Raw genomic sequence first — 22,392 nt, forward strand, 5'->3', positions numbered from 1 at the left:
GATGTCAGTCTTATGGTTTTTGTTTCCTACTGAAGCTCTGAAAGTTAGCCAAGAATATTTCTCAGCCCATGAAACATTTTCACTTTGCAATTTTCCAGCTAGCTCATAGTGATTGTGGAAGTAAAGGGAAAGGGCAGCATGGGTAAGGGAATCCAAAGAATTCCCTTCACTTAATCTTAACATTAATTACAGCTATTGTTTCCTCCAACAACAAACAGCAAATTGGACAAGTTTGAGTTTCACCTCTTTCTGTTTAAAAGTTTCTGACTGGTGATGTCAATAATAAGTTACTAAATATGAATGTTTTTATTACGAATAATGAAATAAATAGCTGCACTTAATTGCTACATAATAACAACATAGAATCACAGAATTTTAAAACTAGAAGGACCTATGTATGTGTCATCTAATTCAGCTTATTCATAGATGCCAGCAATTAAGAGATCTTCAAGGGAATCATGTCTTCATCCTCTTATCTCAGATGTCCAGCACAGTGCCTAGCAAATAGGCACATAGATATTATTTTTTGAATAAGAGAATAGAGAATTGGGGATTATGATCACTCAGCTGGTTATTAGCCACGTCAGACTTGACCATGGTTTGGTGTAATTTGTGAGCAGATTTCTTTTACAATTAAACACTCAGACTATCTTATGGAATTTTGTGCTCTGCATGTATGTTCATCAAAATGTCACCATCTTCTTTTATAAAGAATCATTTGTAAGCTTTTGTAAGCTCTCGAAGAGCTCTTAAAAGAATTAATGTCTCAACAATAAAAAGACAACCCAATTTAAAAATGGGCAAAGGACTTGAACAGACATTTCAAGAGTTTGTATATCTGAAGCAGATTATATAAATGGCCGATAAGTATATGAAAAGATGTTCAACATCATTAACTACTAGAGAAACGTAAATCAAGACTACAATGAGATACAACTGCGTATCAATTAGTATGGCTATGATTTTAAAAATCAGAAAATAACAAGTGCTGACAAGGATGCAGAGAAATAGGAAGCTTAGTACATTGTTGTTAAGAATGTAAAAAAAAAAAATGTAAAGTGGTGCAGCTGCTGTGGAAAACAGTTTGGTGCTTCCTCGGAAGATTAAGCATAGGATTATCATATTACCCTGCAACCTCACTCTTGGGTATCTACCCCAAAGAATTGAAAGCAAGAACTTGAACAGATGTTTGTATACCCATGTTCATAGCGACATTATTCACATTTGCCAAAAGGTGGAAGCAGCCGTCATGTCCATTAACAGATGATGAATGGATAAACCAAATGTGATATATCCGTACTGTTTTAATTTTCTAGCGGCTAAAACAACTACTTGCAATGAGTTTGGCTAAAACAATGGGGATTTATTGGCTCATGGTTTTGAGACTAGGAGAAATCCAAAATTGAGGAGTCAGCAAGGCAGTGATTTTTCTCAGAAGACTATGGTGTTCTGGAGCTGGCTGCGCTTGATCCTTCATCCTTGGCTTTTCTGTCACATGGCAGTGCACATGGTGGCAGCTTCTCCTTTCTCTTACATGTTCTGCTGACTTCCAGCTCCTGGCCACTCCTGTGACTTTCTTCTGTTGCTTTCTCTATGAGGCCTCAGTAAAAGGATTAAATCCCATCCTGATTCATTTGGACCATACCTGAACTGAAGTAACCTCATCAAAAGGTACTGTTTACAATAGATTCATACCCACAGGAATGGATTAAGATGAAGAACATGTTTTTCAGGAGTACATGTCTCCAAGCCACCACACATACAATGGAATATTACTCATCCATAAAAAGAAATGAAGTGCTAGTATGTGTTACAACATGGATGAACCATGCAGACATCATGTTGAGTGAAATAAGCCAGATGCAAAAGGACAAATATGTCCTGGAGGTAGACAGTGGTAAAAATGACATAAAATTGTCAGTGTACTTAATGTCACGGAATTGCTCACTTAAAAAATGTTTAAAATGATTTTTATTTCAGGTATATTTTACCACAACTAAAAAAAACTAATTAAAAAAATAATGTGCTAAATGATGTTCTCTTTTAAAAATTTCAATAGTTTTTGACTACACTGTATCTAAATGTGGGCCTGGACTCACAGAACTTTGTCTGTTGTGTTTACGATAGAGGAATCACAGATTTTTTTTTCTTAGTGACTTTTTAAATTTTTTAATTATATAAATATAAATCAATGTATCTTAAAGTATAAATTAATATACTTTTTAGAGCAATTTTAGCTTTATAGAAAAATTAAACAGAGCTCCCATATACTCCTTCCCCTATAGTTATAGTAATGTCTTCCATTAGTGTGATATATTTGTTACAATTGCTAAACCAATATTGATACATTGTTGCTAACTAAAGTCCATATTTTACATGCAGATTCATGCTTTTTGTTTTACAGTTCTGTGGGTTTTGACAAATGCATAATATCATGTATCCACCTTTATGGTATACAGAATGGTTTCACTACCCTAAAAATCCCCAGTGCTCTACCTACTCATTTCCCCATACCCCCATCACTAATTTGTTTTTTTAAATTCAATTTTATTGAGATTGTTCACATACCATACAATCATCCAATGTGCACAGTCGATTGCCCACTGTACCGTCATCCAGCTGTGCATCCATTATTCCAGAAAGGAAATAAAAACAAAAAAGAAAACTCAAATCTTCCCATACTCCCATATCCCTAACTTCCCTCCCTCCATTATTGACTCATGGTATTGGTATAGTACATTTGTTACTGTTGACGAAAGTATTAAAATACTACTAACTGTAGTACATAGTTTGCAATAGGTATATATTTTTTGCCTATATACACCTCTGTTATTAACTTCTAGTTATAGTGTCATACATTTGTTCTAGTTCATGAAAGAGATTTCTAATATTTGACAGTTAATCATGGACATTGTCCACCACAAGATTCACTGTTTTATAAATTCCCATATTTTAACCTACAACTCTCCTTCTGGTAACATACATGACTCTAAGCTTCCCCTTTCCACCACATTCACACGCGGCTCAGAACTGTTAGTTATTCTCACAATAACATGCTACCATCACTCTGTCCATTTCCAAACACTTAAGTTCAACTTACCTAAACATTCTGTTCATAATATGCAACCACTCCCCATTCTTTAGCCTCATTCTATATCCTGGTAACTTATATTTCATGTCTTTGAGTTTACATATTATAATTAGTTCATATCAGTGAGACCATACAATATTTGTCCTTTTGTGTCTGACTTATTTCACTCAATATAATGCCCTCAAGGTTTCTTCATCATTTTTTGTTTTTTTTTTTTTAGACAGTTTTGTTCACCCACTGTGCATTCTGTCCTTAGTAAACAATTGTATAATCATGTATTTATGCATTCACCACCATATATATATATATATCTATATAAAAACATCTCCACTTCTTCCACAAAGGAGGAGAGACAAAAGAAAAAGAAGAAGAAAGAAAAAAAAGTGACAGCTAAAAAACAACAAAAGGAAAGATAGAATTAAACTAAAGTGCAATACAAGAGTCAGACAGCATCACCAATGCCAAGAGTCCCTTACCCCTCCCTTGTATCCCCCTCTTATAGGCATTTAGCTTTGGTATATTACATTTGTTAAAATAAAGGAAGCATGGTACACTGTTTCTGTTAGCTAGCCTCTAGTTTGCATTGATTTTATTTTTTCCCCAATACCACCCCATTTTTAACGTCTTGCAAGGTTGATGTTCATTTGTTCTCCCTCATGTAAAAATATACTTGTACATTTTATCACAATTATTGAGCACTTTAGGTTTCACTGATTTCTACAGTCCCAGTCTTTATCTTTCCTCTTTTCTTCTTGTGTCCCACATGCTCCTAACCTTCCTCTTTCAACCATACTCACAGTCATCTTTGTTCAGTGTGCTTACATTGTTGTGCTACCATCACCCTAAATTGTGTTCCAAACCTCTCCCTCCTGTCTTTTCTTATCTGTCTGTAGTACTCCCTTTAGTATTTCCTGTAGAGCAGATACCTTGTTCACAAACTCTCTCATTGTCTGTTTGTCGGAGAATATTTTACGCTCTCCCTCATGTTTGAAGGACAGTCTTGCCGGATATAGGATTCTTGGTTGGCAGTTTTTCTCTTTCAGTATCTTAAATATATCACACCACTTCCTTCTTGCCTCCCTGGTTTCTATTGAGAAATCCACACATAGTCTTATCAAGTTTCCTTTGTAGGTGATGGATCGCTTTTCTCTTGCAGCTTTCAGGATTCTCTCTATCTTTGACATTTGATAATCTGATTATTAAGTGTCTTGGCGTGGACCTATTCAGATCTGTTCTGTTTGGGGGTATGCTGTGCTTTTTGGATCTGTAATTTTATGTCTTTCATAAAAGATGGGGAATTTTCATTGATTATTTCCTTTATTATTGCTTCTGTCCCTTTTCCCTTCTCTTCTCCCCCTGGGACACCCATGACATGTACATTCATGTACTTCATATTGTCGTTCAGTTCCCTGAGATGCTCATATTTTTCCATTCTTTTTCTTATCTGTTCTTTTGTGTGTAGGATTTCAGTTGTCTTGTTTTCCAGTTCCTGAGTGTTTTCTTCTGCCTTTTGGACTCTGCTGTTGTATGTCTCCACTGTGTGTTTCATCTCTTGTGTTGTGCCTTTTATTACATAGATTCTGCCAGTAGTTGTTTCAAACTTTCGATTTCTACCTTATGTTCGCCCAGTGTTTTCTTTATCTCCTTCATGTCTTTTGCCATATCTTCTGTGAACTCGTTGATTTGGTTTTTGATTTGATTTAGCATATTTCTTTGGAAATCTTAATTGACTGTTTCATTTCACTTTAATGAATAGATATAGTATCTCCACTATATCTTGATTGAGGTATAAGTTTGTTTCTTTGACTGGGCCATATCTCTGCCTTTCCCAGTGTAGTTTGTAGTCCTCTGTTGTCTAGGCATCTGGCTTCCCTGATTACCTGAATCAGATTTTCCCAGACCAGAACAGGTTCAGATCTCAGAATGGGATTATAGTCAGTTTCAAGTCTCCCTGAAGGTGTGTCTTAGAAATTGACAGACTTTACTGTGAGGTATCTATTCACTGTGCTTTTCCTAACCTGCCCAGCAGGTGGTGCCTGTCAGCCTGTTGCTCCCGCTCCTGCTCCTGACTTGTGTAAAGAGGTGTGGCCTCTTTCATTCTTAGGTTGTTTCTGTTTTGGTTGTTTTCCCATAGGCCCTGGGGTCTGAGTTCTGATAGGCCCTTGAGCTGGGCCCCACCTTCTTCCTCTTAGAGAAGATACACCCCCTAAGGAGCTGTCTTCAGAATTTCAATAGTTTCTTTGTCTTTCTGGCTCTGTCAGCTACATCCCTGTCTGGGTCAGAGCACTATGAACTGAAAATGGGTGAGTCTCCACTGAGCCACTCAGGTTGAGAGGGAGAAAGAGGGAATGAAAGCCCCCCTTCAGAACCAGTCCACAGCCCCCCAATTTTGCTCATCAGTCAGAGCACCTGGTCTTCTGGGCTCTCCCTCTAGGGGCACAGGTGTTTTCTGGCTCTCTAAGGTCAGTCTCTAAAAGTCTCTCTATATTTTTTTCTTTTTTTAATTAATTATTTTCCTTTCCGTCAGCCCCACCTCCTTTCCACTGGGAGTGACCTCAGTGTACTTTGCTGCTTGTTAGGGTTTTGTGTTTGTGGCTTGTATTCAGCAGTCCATTTTTGTTAATTAGTTGGGTAGTGTCAGTTCTCTGACTTTGTTTTTCTTGTTTAATATTGTGTTAGCTATTCTGGATTTTTGCCCTTCTATATGGATTTAGAATCAGTTTTCCTATACCTCCAAAATAATTTGCTGGGATTATGATTGGGATGACATGGAATCTATAGATGATGTTAGGAAGAACTGACACCTTAACAATATTGAGTCTTCCCATCCATGAACAAGGACTATCTCTCCATGTATTTTGATCTTCTTTTATTTATTTCATCAGTTTTTTTCCTCCTAAGTTCTTATACATATTTTGTTAAATCTATACAGTTATTTCAGGTTTTTTGGCTAACATAAATGGTGGTATGTTTTTTATTTCAAATTCCAATTGTTCATTGCTGGTACAGACAGCAGTTGACTTTTGTATACATATTGCACTTGTATCTAGTATCCTTGATATAATTACTTACTTTACTTATTAGGAGGTTTTTTTTTGGTCAATTCTTTGGGATTTTCTACATAAGCAATTATGTCATCTGTGAACAAAGACAGTTTTATGTCTTCCTTCCCAGTCTGAATACCTTGTATTTCCTTTTCTTGTCTTACTACATTAGGTAGGACTTCCAGTATGATGTTGAATAGGTGAGGTGATGGTTGACATCCTTTTCTTATTTCTGATATTAGGGTGAAGGCATTTAGTTTCTCATCATTAAGTATGATGTTAACTGTATGGTTGTTTGTTTGGTAGATGCGCTTTATCAAATTGAAAATTCCCCTCTTTTCCTAGTTTGCTGAAAGTTTTCTCATGAATTGGATGTTGAGTTTTGTCAGATGCTTTTTCTCTTCATATTGATGTTATATGATTTTTCTTCTTTAGCCTGTTGATACGATGGATTACATTAATTTATTTTTGAATCTTGAACCAGGATTGCATACCTGGAATAAATCCCACTTGTATAGTTATTCCTGTGTAGTTATTCTTTATAATGTAGCTGATAGTAACAATAATCCAAGGACAACACAGGTAACAAAGGCAGGTGAAAAAACATTTTGTAAAAGACTGCTGCCATCTTTGATATATGAATTAAGCTTTTTGGAATGTAACCATGTTAATCTTTGTCCTGGAGGACACTCAGTCACAATTTATTGTAGGGGAATCTAATAGTCTTTCCCAAGTAAGCAAGATACTGGGTTCCCAAAATCTGTGTCTGAAGCCCCACGTAATAGCATATGAACAATGATCCTGAAGCATTAAAATCAAATGCTGTCCAATATCTTACCCCACTTCCGAAAAGCTAAGTTGGTTTAGAAAACACTTCTTTTGGCATGTACCCAAAAAACCAAAGCAAGATTTTCTTCTCATTAGCCTGTTTCCTGAGGCAACCATTTCTGCATCTGAGCACACAATTTTACATGGTATTATTGAAAGGCATTTTATCCATTTTGAAGAAGTTTCCATTTAAAAAAAATCATTTTTAAAATATAAAAATATTTGAGAAATATAAAAATTTCCCAATCTGGAAACTTTAGCTGTTCAAAATAAAGAATTCCTTGAGGACTCTAAGGGATCAAACAGTTACTACATTTGAACAGGTACTCCACACTTAGGAGAAAATGTAAAAAAACTCTTAACTACCAATGTGTAATATTGTGTAGAAAGAGTCTTTCAGTAGTGTATTGATTAAAGGGCCAGCAGTCTGGGCATGACTGGTAGTTGTGAAGAACATCAGAGAAGCAGTTCTTGTCTTAATATTTGGCTGGTTGTTTTCATGGCAAAAAATTTAAGAGAGTTTGATACTTTCTACCATGTTATAAGTCAAGGCTCAGTAGGGATCTGGAATTATTAGTTTGGATATATTTGCTAACCTGTGCTGTTATTCTTGGCTTCTAAAAATCTTCTACCAGACATCAAGTCCCTGACTTATTTCAGTCAATGTTTGTGTGCCAGACAACCCTTTGTTACTTTTAATTTGTTATAATAATTTTTAAAAATTATAAGTATCTTCATTAAACTGATAATAGTGATAATTATAATTAATGCTTATAACTACTGCATATTGAACATTTCCTTTTTGTGATAACTATTTTGCTAGTACCTTTATATATTTAATTTTGGAGAAGGTGTGACCTTTCCCATGTTTTGACTGAGTAAGCTGAGGCTTGGAGAGGTTCAGTGATTCTTCCACATGGTATATTAAAACAAGTGGTAAAGTTGGCCTTTGCACCCTATCTTATCAACTATCAAAGCTGTTTCCTAAATTCAAAGCAACCTTCCCCGATGAGTACTGGTCAGCGAAGCTTTTACTAGGATGAATTAAAAAATAAAACCTTATATTACATAATAACATACTGTGATTTCTACAGAATTTAAATTTTCTGTTTTGGCATTTTGGCATGTTTTAAAATAATTTTATCTCCCTCAATTTTTTTTAAATTTATTATTGTTTTTTTTAAATAATTCAATTTTATTGAGATATATTCACATACCATGCAGTCATACAAAGCATACATTCAGTTGTTCACAGTACCATTATATAGTTGTGCGTTCATCATCAAAATTAATTTTTGAACATTTTCATTACCACACACACAAAAATAATAAGAATAAAAATTAAAGTGAAAAAGAACAATTAAAGTAAAAAAGAACACTGGGTTCCTTTTTCTTTTGCCCCCAATTTTCTACTCATTCATTCATACACTGGACAAAGGGAAGTGTGTTCCTTATGGCTTTCCCAGTCACATTGTCACCCCTCACAAGCTACATTGTTATACAATCTTCTTCAAGATTCATGGGTTCTGGGTTGTAGTTTAATAGTTTCAAATATTTACTGCTAGCTATTCCAATTCATTAGAACCTAAAAAGGTTGTCTATATTGTGCATAAGAGTGCCCACCAGAGTGACCTCTCGGCTCCTGTTGGAATCTCTCAGCCACTGAAACTTACTTCATTTCCTTTCACATCCCCCTTTTGGTCAAGATGTTCTCCATCCCATGATGGAGTCTAGATTCCTTCCCGGGAGTCGTATTCCATGTTGCCAGGGAGATTCACTCCCCTGGGTGTCAGATCCCACGTAGTGGGGAGGGCAGTGAGTCACCTGCCAGTTTGGCTTAGCTAGAGAGAGAGGTCCACATCTGAGCAACAAAGAGGCATTTGGGAGGAGGCTCTTAGGCACAATTACAGGTAGGCCTAGCCTCTCCTTTGCAACAACAGTCTCGCCAAGGGCAAGTCCTGTGGTAGAGGGCTCAGCCCATCAAACCACCAGTCCCCTATGTCTGTGAGCACATCAGCAGTTATCGAGGTGGGGGAGCCCAACATCCCTGCATTCTCCACCAGCTCCTCAAGGGGGCTCTGCATATTTTTTTCATTTTTTTTTAATCAACTCTTTTTTTTTAATTAACTACATCAAAAAAATTAAAAAAAAAAACATACAGTAAAAAAACATTTCAACCAAACCATAACATAACAAGGGAGTAAGAAAAACACAACTAACCTAAAATAACTACTTTACTTCCAACATGTTCCTACTCTACCCCAAGAAAATAACCTAATACAGCAACATTTCTGTGAGCTTGTTTCTACCATACCCATCAGAAATTAACAAACCATAGTCAATTCTGGGCATTCCTAGAATGTTAAATTTATCCACGATAGCTTATCTGTTCTTATTGGGTTATCATTCCCACTCCATTAATTGCTCTCTATCTCTAGTTCCCCTACATTCTACATTATAAACCATGTATTAATTTTTGTCATTTTTTATTGGGTTATATTATAACAGGGTATAGAAATTCAAAGTTAGGAAAAAGTTCTTTAGGCAGGGTGTAAATTGAACAGTGAGTCTCAGAATCAATTCTTTCTCTACATTCTGCTTGAGATAAAACTATAAAAATGTAATGAGTATTGTGTATATTAACTTGGAATTTTTACTGGGAAATCATTGCAAAATGGAAAAAAAAATCATACTTGTATGTCATTCTCTGTTAACATTTTACATTTTATACAAAGCTGCAGTTACACAGAGCACATGTAGCTTACACATATATAGTACAGCTGGTGAAAACAACTAGCCATGTCTCTGCATTTTATGGGATATCTGTAAAACTAAAATAGCTTATTTATTGTTTGGTGTATGTTGAATGCTTATCATACTTGGACAGTATAGTTTATCATGTAGGTGGTAAGCTAGGAAATTCAAGGCATTTTTAATTCTTTTAAAAAATTTTTTTTATCAGAGTAGTTGCAGGTTAACAGAAAAATCATGCAGAAAATACAGAGTTCCCGTAAACGCCTGCATTATTAACACTTTACATTAGTGTGGTACTTTCGTTATCACTGATGAAAGAATATTTTAATTGCGCTATTAACTTAGTCCTTGGTTTACTTGAGGGTTCACTATATGTTCCAATGTTTTGTTTGTTTTTATTTTTGCTCTAGTAGAGTTGACTCTATGAATTTGCTCATTCTAATTATCAATGAGATCATTAGATATTTGTCCTTTTGTGTCTGGCTTATTGTACTCAACATGATGTCTTCAGGGTTCATCTGTGTTGTCACATGTATTGGAATTTCATTCCTTTATACAGCTGAATAATATTCCATTGTGTGTGTATACCATATTTTATTGATCCATTCATCTTTTGGTCAATATTTGGTTGCTTCCATATTTTGGCAGTTGTGCATAATGCTGCTATGAACACTGGTTTGCAAATACCTGTTTGAGTACCTGTTTTCAATTTTGGGGGTTATATAACTCATAATGGGATTGCTGGGCCATATGGCAGTTCTGTACTTAACTTTCTAAGGAACAGCCAAATTGTTTTCCACAGTACCTGTACTATTTTACATTCCCACCAACAATGAATGAGTGTTCCTATTTCTTCATATCCTCTCCAACACTTGTTACTTTCAGGTTTTCTAATAGTGGCCATTCTAGTGGATGTGAAATGGTAGCTCATTGAGCTTTCAATTTGCCTTTTCCTGATTGCCATTGATAAGCATCTTTTCAAATGCTTCTTGACCATTCCTAGGTCTTCTTACGAGAAATGCCTATTCAAGTCTTTTGCCCGTTTTTTAATTAGGTTGTGTTTTTTTGTTGATACAGAGATGTAGGATTTCTTTATATATTCTGGATATGTGGTTTCCAAATATTTTCTCCCGTTGTTTAAGTAGTCTTTTTACTTTTATGATAAGGTTTTTTGATGCACAGAAGTTTTTAATTTTGATTAAGTCCTATTTATCTATTTTTTTGTTTGTTTCTTGTGCTTTTGGTATAAAGTCCAAGAAACCAGTGCCTAGCTTAAGGTACTGAAGATGCTTCCCTATGGTTTCTTCTAGGAGTTTTATAGTTTTGGTTCTTATATTTAGGTCTTTGATCCATTTGTATTAATTTTTGTATATAGTATAGGAGTCCAACTTCATTCTTTTGCATATGGATATCCAGTTTTCCCAGAACTATTTTTTGAAGAGACTGATATTTCCCATTGAGTGGCCTTATACCCTAATCATAATCAATTGTCCATAGATGTAAGAGTTTATGTCTGAACTCTCAATTTATTTCATTGTCTATATGTGTGTCTTTACACCAGTATCACACTGTTTTGATTACTATAGCTTTTTAATAAATTTTAAAATTGGGACATGTGAGTACTCCAACTTCATTTTTCTATTTTAAGACAGTTTTGGCTATTCAGGACCACTTACTCTTCCACATAAATGTGGTGATAGGCTTTTTCATTTCTGCAAAAAAAGAATATTGGGATTTTGATTGGGATTGTCCTGAATCTGTAAACAACTTTATGTAGAATTGTTGTCATCACAATCCATGAATACAAATGTTTTTCCAGTTATTTAGGTCTTCTTTGATTTCTTTTAGCAATATTTTATAGTTTCTCATGTGCAAATTGTTTACATTCTTCTTTATATTTATTCTTAGAGATTTGATTCTTTTGGTTGCTATTGTAAATGGAACTTTTTTCTTGATTTCCTTTTCCAGTTGCTCATGAAGATTGTTTGAATGTAGTTTTGACAAAACTAATGCTTCCATGAGTTTTATTTTTTCATGGATTATGCTTTTTTTATGTTATTTCTCATGCTTGTACTTTTTAAAAATATAAGTGGCTCCTTTATTTTTTATTTTAAAGAAATGTCTGTTAAGGAGCCAGAACTATAGTTATCCTTTCCATATTGTTGCTGTCTTCAGACTATTTATTTGATCAAAATATAATCCATACTATTTTCCAGAAATTTTTTTTGAAAAGAGGGGAAAAGAAAAAGGATGAACTATCACATCTGTCTCTTCCTACCCCAAACTCGTTTTTCTCAGGTAACTAACCTCACTACCTCTTCCTCAGTCAAGAAAACTCAACTCCTTCACAAGAATATATATATCCTAGTCAGAGTAATTCATTTTAAAAGAAGTTCATATTGGACTTGTCAGTGCAAGGTAAAGAAAGGAAAAGCAAAACAGACACCCAAATAAATTCTTTTTTTTAAAAAAATTCAGTTTTATTGCGATATATTCACATACCATACAATCATCCACAGTGTACAGTCAGTTCACAGTACCATTATATAGGTGTGCTTCCTCACCACAGTCAGTTTTTGAACATTTTCATTACTCCAGAAAAATAAAAATAAGAATAAAAATGTATGTAAAAAAGAACACCTGAAACATCCCATTACCCATCCCACCCTATTTTTCAGTTAATTTTTGTCCCGCTTTTCCTATTCATGTGTCCATACACTGGATAAAGGAAGTGTGAGCCACAAGGTTTTCACAATCACACAGTCACACTGTGTAAGCCACATAGTTATACAATCGACTTAAAGAATCAAGGCTGCTGGGTTGCAGTTCGACAGTTTCATATATTTCCTTCTAGCTATTCCAGTACACTAATAACTACAAGGGGATATCTATATAGCTCATATGAATACCATCCAGAATGACCTCATCTTTTAAATTCTTAATTTCACTAATTTTCTTCTTTAGGTTTAGAATTTTCCTTTGATGTTTTCTTACAGAATCCAGTTTCCTACTGAAACTCACCCTTCTTCTTTTCTGTTACAGTTAGCATGAATTTTTTCTTACTTTCTCAGTCCTGTCCCTTTCGAGATTGCTGTCTTAATGTTGTTCCACAGATTGTAGCTCCTTAGGATCTCTTCTGAAGAGGAAATGAAAGGGGAGAAGGAATACAGGCTGAGTGATAACCTAGGAAATTTTCTCTTCTTTCCCCTTAGGGTATAGAGTGTTGAGGAATGGTATGATTAGGTGTGTATTTATTGTGTTTTCATTGGAAACATGATATTTTGGGCTTTCCTCAATCATTTTATCTCTTTGTAAGGACTCATTCTTTTTACTGTAATTTATGCTAATGAGTGGTGCTGAGTTCAGTGTCTAAAGCAATTATAGTAATATTAATTTTTCTGTTTGTGAAATGTCTTACCCATACCTAAGTTAACTTTAGGTTAGTATATTGTAATAGAATGTGGTGGTGTGTCAGTAAGCTTTCAGCATTAAACAAAAATAGCATTAAGAAAGCCCCTGAATATTTTGCCCTTATTTGTGATTTAAAAGTTAAATTCAAAATGAAAAACAGTTACATAGCTTTTCAATTTGCATATTTTTTCCCATGAGCTCTCATGTAAAAAGTGCTATAATAAAAGCTTAATATGAGGCATTCTTTCAGTATGTTCACATCTTTAATCCTAGGTTATAAGATACTGAAGTTGTTTTTGAAAATAAAATGAAGATTTATATATATTTGGAATGCCTTCGAAGGTATTCAAATTATTTTATTTTCTAAAATTTGAGAAGTTAACGCCTATATATGATTTTTACTACTAATAAATATATGTAATTAGTTAAAATAACTCATTTCTTAGTGTCTGACATAATTTTTAAAATTTCCTTTCAAATTTTACCACATATGAAAGTCTCTTTTGAATATACTCTAATTTCAGTACTATCTTGCTAAACTGAACTTTTGCAGCTAAGATTAACTTGACTTCCTAGAAATGATTCTAAATCTACCAAATAGTATGATCAGTAATTGCTGTACATTAGAGCCACTTACATAATGGAGTAAGTGGTCATCATAATCTAGTTTTATGCACTCTCTTTTATTCAGTCCAAATTCTGTACTTAACTTGAAAGCAAATCTAATCTGGAGTTCTTGAGTAAATCTTTCAGGAGCTGTTCTTTGTTTTTAATTTGGAAAAGCAAGATAAGTATAGTAGAAATTGTCTGTCACTTTTATATTCAGTGATATTCTATGTCTGGGGTTACAGATTTTTTTTCCCTCTTAAATAAGAAAAGTTCTTGCCTTTGACCACCAAAAGAAATCCATGTAAAAATAAAGTAAGATGCCTCCAGCACTGCTCCTAGCCATAATTCTAAGTCAGGTCTCTCTGCTGAATTCTAGCTTCATATTATTTATGCCTTCTAGATATGTCTCCACCCACATTTTTCAGAGGTACCTCAAATTTATCTTTGTTTTCTCTTTGATGCAATTTTTATTACACCCAAGATCATTTTTTAAAAATTCATGCCTGGTTATATGTTTTTTCCTGGCTTAAAACCCTTTCCCAACTCTATTACCTATAGGATAAAGTCTAAGTTGCGTAACCTGGAATTCAAATTTATTCATTGCTTCACATTGTCAATTGTGACATGTCTGGGATTTTACCCTATTTGCAGCCTAACATGTAGCCTGCCACAGTTTCATAGATGCTGGCAGAAGACACGAGGTTCCTGGGTCAGAGACAAAGGACTTTATTATTGACAGCGTAGCAAGCAGCATGAATGTCAGTTTATTTGTGGTGATTTCCCCTTTCCCATAAATCCCAAGGGTGTGATGTAGATGGGCCAAATAGATAACTAACTGTGCATGCAGTGGGTTGATTACAGGAGGGGAACCCTAAGCTTATTGAACTCAAATCTTAATACTGAGCTATAGGCTTATCTGCTTTTTGCCCTTGAGGGAGATTCTATGTTTACTTTCAAGGCTGTAAGTAAATCCACCATTTGCTCTGGAGGGTCACACTGTGTCATCATTTTCATCTTCTTTTCTTCTTCCTCTTTCTCCTTTTTTTATGTTTCACAGTTTTTAAAAAATGTTTTTATTAGAACAGTTGTAGGTTTACAGAAACGTTATTGAGGAAGTATAAAGTTCCAGTATACCCTCCTCTCACAAACAGAGTTTCCTTTATTATTAACATTTTGCATTAGTATGGTAACTTTGTTAGAATTCATGAAAGAATATTATAATTTTACTATTGATTTTATTGATTTTAATGCCAAATTATTAAATAATTTTAACAATTTAAAAATGTACAATTCACTGTGTTTTTTTAGTATATTCACAATGTTATGCAACCTTCACCACTATGTAATTCCAGAACATTTTCATCACCCTTAAAAGAAACCCCATATCTCCCAATTCCCCCCTCACGCTATTCCTGGTAGCCATTCCTGTCTCTCTGGATTTGCTTCTTTTAGACATTTCACATCAATGTGATCATGCAGTATGCAGCCTTTGACAATACATCTTCTAAGGATGTTTGTATTCTAAGGATGTTTGCTATATAAACATCCTTGCAAACATAGTCTGGAACAAAGGGTGGTTAGTGCCTTGCTCATAAGATGTGAAGAAATGTGAGAGACCCATAGAGGATTGTCTCCCAGCAGACATCATCCATAAAAGAAAATCATGTTTTATGTCAATACACTAATGGCAGAGTAGCCTAGGGGAGATGAACAGGAAAGTGGATTGGAGGATTCAGTTAAAAGCAGGGAGAATTGTAGGGAAGAAATTTGGGTGGTGTTCTAGTTTGCTAATGCTGCCAGAATGCAAAACACCAGAAATGGATTGGCTTTTATAAAGGGGATTTATTTGGTTACACAGTTATAGTCTTTAGGCCATAAAGTGTCCAAGGTAACACATCAACAATCAGGTAACTTAACTGGAAGATGGCAGGCCAGTGGTATCCAGAAAACCTCTGTTAACTGGGAAGGCACGTGGCTGGTGTCTGCTCTGGAGTTCTGGTTTCAAAATGGCTTTTTCCCAGGACGTTCCTCTCTAGGCTTCAGCTTCTCTCCAAAATGTCACTTTCAGTTGCTCTTGGGGTGTTTGTCCTCTCTCAGCTTCTCTGGAGCAAAAGTCTGCTTTCAAAGACCATCTCCAAAATTTCTCTTTAAACTACAGTTCCTCTCTCAGTTCCTGTGCATTCTTCAGAGTGTCCCTCTTGGCTGTAGCAAGCTTGTTCCCTCTGTTCGAGCTTATATAATGCTCCAGTAAACTAATCAAGGCCCATGCTGAATGGGTGGAGCTACGCCTCCATGGAAATTATCCACTCAGAGTTACCACCCACAGTTGGGTGGGGTGCATTTCCATGGAAACAACCTAATCCAAACGTTCCAACTTAATCCCCACTAATATGTCTGCCCCCACAAGATTGCATCAAAGAACATGGCTTTTTCTGGGGAACATAATATATACAAACTGGTACAGTTGGGTATTGGGTAACAGTTTCCATATATTTTCTACTAGATTGTTCGTGATTACATCTCTGTGCACAATTGATTCATTGCTTTCTGCACCTAGCACATTATCTTGAATATAACAGACACTGAACATTCATTTGTTGAATTGCCAAAAGTTTCAAGCAAGAGAAATCTGTTTTTGACTATTGAAAGGCAGAGATAGCAAAAAAGTGGACCTGTTCTGCAATAGTTATAGATCAAGCTTAATGAAGGTCAAAAAGTAAAAGACCCAGTCAGACTTTCTTTTGAATTTTTTTTACCCTGTATGTGAATAAATTTATGTCCTTTTTCTATAACTAAAGGCATAATGTGTGCATGTTAATCCTTATAGATGTGTAGTATTAGAGATGCAAATGAAATCATATGGTTAATCGTACAAAATACTGACTTGGGCAGTTTTCAACATATACATAAAAATACTACTATTGTGCATTAATAATAGATAGTGAATGTTTGGAACCAAGACTTTTGCCAGGAATGGTAAAGAATATGGGTTTACTTAGGCTTAACAGAAGAACTAATGGTGTTGATCCTTTTATTTCAAAAGATGTTATACACCTCACAAGAACCAGATCAGATCATCACCCAAATATATATTGTGTCTGTAATATGCAAGACTTCTGACAAGTGCTGTTCAGCAGTCCCCTGTTCCATCTATATAGGGCTTGCTACTAAAAAGTACATTTAGATGCTATAGAGATTATGATTCATTGGGTCTGGGTGTTTTCTTGGGATTTAAAAGTTTTATAGGTGATTCTAAAGCACAGCCAAATTTGGCAACCATTGTTTTTCATTCAGGGTAGCCAAACAAAACAAAACAAAACAAAACAAAACAAACAAACAAACAGAGAAAATCCATCACAGTTCTAGTCCTCTTGGAACAGCCACCTCTTACCAATTCTTTGCTTAGCACAAGAATTAATTTTACTTGGAAGCTTTTTGATGCCTCCACACTGAGTCAAGTGTTCTCCTTTGTCCCTGCTTCTCTTCTGTATTGCATTATTAGAGAAGTTTATCACATCATGACTGTTTTTTTTTGGGGTGGGGGTAGGTGCAGTGGGGAGTGAGGGGTTCTTTTTCTCCTGGTTAGATTCTAAGCTTCTTGAGGGAGTAGGGACTACTTTCTTACCTTCTTAATCTTTTCATTCCCATTTCCTTCAACTGTGCCTGGCCTACTAAGCAGTCATTGTTTATTGAATGAATCAATTGAATTGAATTGAATGAATTGTTGTACTTTGAAATTACTAGGCAATCATTGTTTATTGAATGAATCAATTGAATCGAATTGAATGAATTGTTGTACTTTGAAATTAAATAATATCCCTCATTTTTAGCAAGGCCTTTGTTATCCAGCCTCTGTATCCAGGCTAATCTTTAACATTCCCACCTTACTTCTATGCTGGGCTGTTCTGAACATTTTTCCGTTTTCTATATCCTGAATTCTCTCTTTTCCTCTTCATCCCCTTTGCTTGTCTGGACCTACTCATTTTTCAGGTCTTACCTGAAACACCATATCCCCAGGGACAGCCCACCCTGACTCTTCTAGGAACTGTCTGTGATCTGTGCATAGTAGGGAAGGATCACAGCTAGTTGGCAGAGTAGATACAGTTAAAGGCCTTAAATATAATCTGTTGGCAGAGTTAAATATTTATATGCTTGTATTCAGTGTGTAATGAACTCTTAGAGCTTTTTCTAAGAATGTTCCTATCTGGCAGTGAAACTCCCCTGTGGAGAAGTTGTATTATGGAGGATTTTTTAAATGATATGGAAGTCCATTTATTCAACATTCTCTAACTTTACACTTAAGATAGAGTCAGACTAACAGTCCGTGTACCTGGAGGAGATTAGCTGTTTGCAGAAATGAGTGCTCACAAAAACTCTTCTGTTGGCTTCCCAGATACTCCATGATCCCAAACATTTTAGACCATTTAAATTAATAAATTGACATTGTGATTTATATCACAATCTCTTGTGTATCTGATTAGTTTAAGATAGAAGCTACTCTCCTGTAGTTACAGTAATTCAAGTTTTTGAACTTGCAATGCATATTGAAGTCTAAATTGTATTATTTAAAGATCCTAATTACTTTATTAAATATATTACATCATGATTATGCTAAGTTGCTTTGCTCTGTCACAAGTGCTCAAGGAAAAGTATAGGATGTCCCTTTCACCATCTATCTCTCTCCTTCTTCCTCCCCTTTTTCCCCAAATGTGTCTGGCTGTATTTATGTAAGTTTAATGCACTTACACGATTATTTCACTATATACTTGTCCACCCAGGTATATTATGTATGTGTCGACTCTGAATAGATCACAGTAAACTCCAACTATTGCTAAAGATAATTGTTATTCTAGGGGTCTTGATAGTGTGATATCAGTGTTTTGTTCATTAGTGGATCTGTAAAGTTTACCTCCTAAAAATCAATATTCATTTTTTTTTTAATATGTCCTCTAGTCGCTTTGTAATTGACATGGTAAATGTACAAAAGGAGGAAAATAACATCCTCTCTTTGCCTGTTTCTCCAGGCAAATGTGAAAGGCGGATTATAACTACTTAACTGCTGATAAGATTTAAAAATATTCCTGATATTTAAAAATCTCAAGAAACAGCAGAAATATTCCATTTTTTGTTTCACGTATATGTTTTAATAGGCTCTAAGCTTCATTGAAGAACAGTTTATATCTTATTCAGATTGTTTTACTCCCAATTCCTATCAGTGTATTTGCCATGTAGGATGTAAATTTAATTAAATAAAACACTTCTTTATGTATTTGATGAACTACTTTAAATAATTTTATTTATTTCTTTTGAGAACTTTTATATCTGACACTCATTCAGCATTTCAGTATTGAAGAGAAAATTAACATGGTTGAAGATGGGGGAAAAGAAATGATTTTAGTATTGTTGATTTGGGGGGCTTTCTATTTTAGATGTGATGATTTTATAAGTAATAAATTCTAAAACATGCGTTTTATGTTTTGAGGCAGACAATTTTTCTCATATACAGCCATTTAAAATAATAAAGATACAGTATTTAGAGATAGGTAAATAGATTTTTAAAACTGTATTTTTAAAACATCAGTTCTTCAGATGCTGGGAATGTAGCAGACCGTGTTTTGGCTCAGCTCTTAACAGAAATGGATGGAATTGAACAGCTAAATGATGTGACTGTTTTGGCAGCTACTAACCGTCCGGATAGGATAGACAAGGTAAGGAAGAGGCATTGTGGGACATTTTGGTGCTTTGTAAAATCAAGTGCTGGATCATTTGAGTGTGTTGTTTTTTTTCATGTCAAATTGCTTTCTAATCAGGTGTTGATTTAGAGCATGATGAAGGATCTTAAGTTAAAGGAATTGAAGAGAACAAAGAAAAGCTTTTGTCTGTGTTTTCATTGTATATGGTTCAGTATTATTAATGAAACTACTTTGTAATACCTCCAATTTCCCCTCCCCTATGTTGTGTCAGACCATCAGTACATTTCTCTGGGGGATTGAAGTTCTGAGATTGTTTTTGTTTGTTTCATCTGGTTTATTCTTTTTGATAAGTTTTCATCTTTTCATCTCAATTAAGGTAAATTTCTGGCTTAGTACTAGACAGACTCAAGTTTATCATCCACGATGTTCTAGAAGTCCTGGCCTACCATTTACTTTTCGAGTAGTTAGAATAAAAATAACAATGGATTATAATTTTCTAAGAAGTTACTTTGGCTATGGCATTAAATAAACGTATAGGTACAAAAATTAACCCTTTTAAACTATTGTTACTATTTGGTTCCCAAGTTATAGTTTAATAAAGGAGTCCACTAATTTTAAAAGTGGCTACTTTAATATGTAATTTTTTTCTGAAGGAGTTAACTTAACAGTAAATTTTTGCTGCCATGATAGGAAACAACTTTTCTCTCTTTTTGTTAGCATTATTGATTCATGTATATGACCTTATGAGTTTTCCCTACCCTATACACTTTCAGTTTTAAAAGTGGGATTTTTCAAAATGATAACTTTTAAAGATATGAAAGGAGCTTTTATGTGGGAAGAAAGCCTTGTTGTGGTTCAGTTAGATATTTTGCTATGTGATAAACCCTTTGTTCAAGCACAGGTATGAGAGTTTTGGAACTTAATGAATCTTTCCATTTCTAATGCAGTGTTATATAAGAAGCTAGGTGGGTTCTGAACATTTATAGGATCTGGGTCAATGCCAAGGCATTTCTGAAGTCTATCAAAGATAGGACTGTATCTTAACAAGGATTTTAGAAAGCGCTGAAAGAACCCTTAAAGATCACCCAATTCCATCTTCTTGTTTCACAAATAAAGACTACAGAAGCCCAAAAAAATATTTCTCCTGGTAAGAGTACTTTTTTTTTCTCCTTATAACATTTGTCGCCTAGTTACTTCATGGCTAATGGAGTGTAAAATTTCTTAGGTTTCCTCTCTAAAAGGCCTAATCTAATCATGGCCTTCTTTGGTTTCCAAATGTTGCACATCCTCAGTGTTAGATACAGTTCTTGAAGTAGCACTTAAGGGATTACAGTAAACTTCTCTGGGTTCTTCTGAATCAATCTAGATGATTTAGCCTGGTTAGTGCTAATGCTGGTTTTCTGTTGCTGTACAACAAATAACCAAAAATTTAGTAGCTTGACACAATACCCATTTATTAGTTCACCATTCTGTACGTCAGAATCTGAACATGGCATGACTGGGTTATCTGCTCATTCTCACTAATGGCTAAAAAGAAGGTTTTGGTTGGACTGCATTCTTATCAAGAGAGTCTCATCAAGAAGAGTCTCATCATGTTCCTCTTCTCAGCTCAAGTGGTTATGGCAGAATTCAGTTCCTTGTGGAGTCTGTTTCCTCAATGGCTGTCAGCTAGGAGATACTCTCAGCTCCCTGAGATTGCTCACATTCCTTGCTACAAGTCCTCCTGCATCTTCAAAGACAGCAATGGAGAAACCTCCATCACATTTTATCCCTCTCATGGTTCAAATTCTCTTTGCCTGGAAAAGCCTACTCCCTTTTAAAGGCTCAGCTGATCAGGTTAAGCCCACCTAAAAGCCAGCTGATTCAGGACCTTAGTTACATCTCCAGAAGCCCATCACAGCAGCACCGAGATTAGTGTTTGACTGAATAATTGGGAGAAGGTTATGTGTCTAAAGGGTCAGGAGCCTTGAGGTTTCATAGAGTTTTGCCTACCACATTGCTCTTCAGCCTCTTCCTCCCACTTCTACTTGACTAATCTTCTGGGTACTAAGAATAACTTCTTCCTTTCTCCCAGAATAATTTATTTTTATCTATATATGATTGGCTACAATCCAGCATGTTTGAAATGCCCTTTCCCTGAGGAATCTGTTACCTTTCCTCAGATGTAGCATTTCTCTACCTTGCCTTGTCCATATACTTCTTTCTTTAAATCATGTATATATTCTCTTAAATGGAAAAGGAGAAATTATTTTAAACTCGATTTTTAAAGGGCTAAAGGATTTTTAGACATGTTTTCCCATTCTTTATATAGATGTCACTTTGTAACTCTGATATTCAATATAGAATTGTTGATTTATCATGTTTTCCTTAAACTGAACCCCAAATGTTAAGTTCCACAGTAAGGGGTAGTTTATCCAAGTTTTCACTTACACCTGGTACAAAAGACCTTCAGAAATTTGTAAGATAAACTAGAGATTGTAAATTATTCTTGGACCATTCTAAGGTTTGAGGCCAAATTGAGTTTTTCATGTTCATCCTAGAATAAATCAAAACCCCTAAGGTAAAGGTACATGACTTAAATTCTATTTAGAATACTTTAGCCTGGGGGTATCTTGATCTCTTGGAGAAAATGCTTAACCAGATCCTGGGCAGAATTGGTCTTCAAAGAAAGGTGGGAGTTAGAAGTGTTTCTTCTTTTTTTACGTTTTAAGTTTTTTGCTTTTTTTTTTTTTTTCCTGCCTTCTAGTAATTTTTTTTTTTTTTTCCTGCCTTCTAGTAATATGTGCTGTTAGAAGGCAGATGCTATATTTCTTTAATAGCAACTCATAAGTGACAATCTTCAATGTAACAGAGTTTGAGAAATAAAAGTTTGGGGAATATCTTGCCAAATATTTAGTCGTTTTTTGATACTTTATAAAATGTTACCTTTAATGTCTAAGTTTTAAAAACAATCATCTAAAAT

The 22,392-nt window shown here is 35.0% G+C and overlaps 1 protein-coding gene across 2 annotated transcripts in view; it reads left to right on the forward strand.

The window, feature by feature from the left end:
• SPATA5 (spermatogenesis associated 5) overlaps positions 1-22,392 on the forward strand; it is a 449,967-nt gene that overhangs the window by 138,460 nt on the left and 289,115 nt on the right. For both annotated transcript variants that reach the window (XM_037830598.1, XM_037830599.1), the window contains one exon: positions 19,319-19,445. In XM_037830598.1, coding sequence (XP_037686526.1) covers positions 19,319-19,445 — 127 coding nt within the window. The remainder of the gene's footprint in view (positions 1-19,318; positions 19,446-22,392) is intronic.

The sequence above is a fragment of the Choloepus didactylus genome, chromosome 3 (genome assembly GCF_015220235.1).
Source record: "Choloepus didactylus isolate mChoDid1 chromosome 3, mChoDid1.pri, whole genome shotgun sequence".
Lineage (NCBI taxonomy): Eukaryota > Metazoa > Chordata > Mammalia > Pilosa > Megalonychidae > Choloepus > Choloepus didactylus.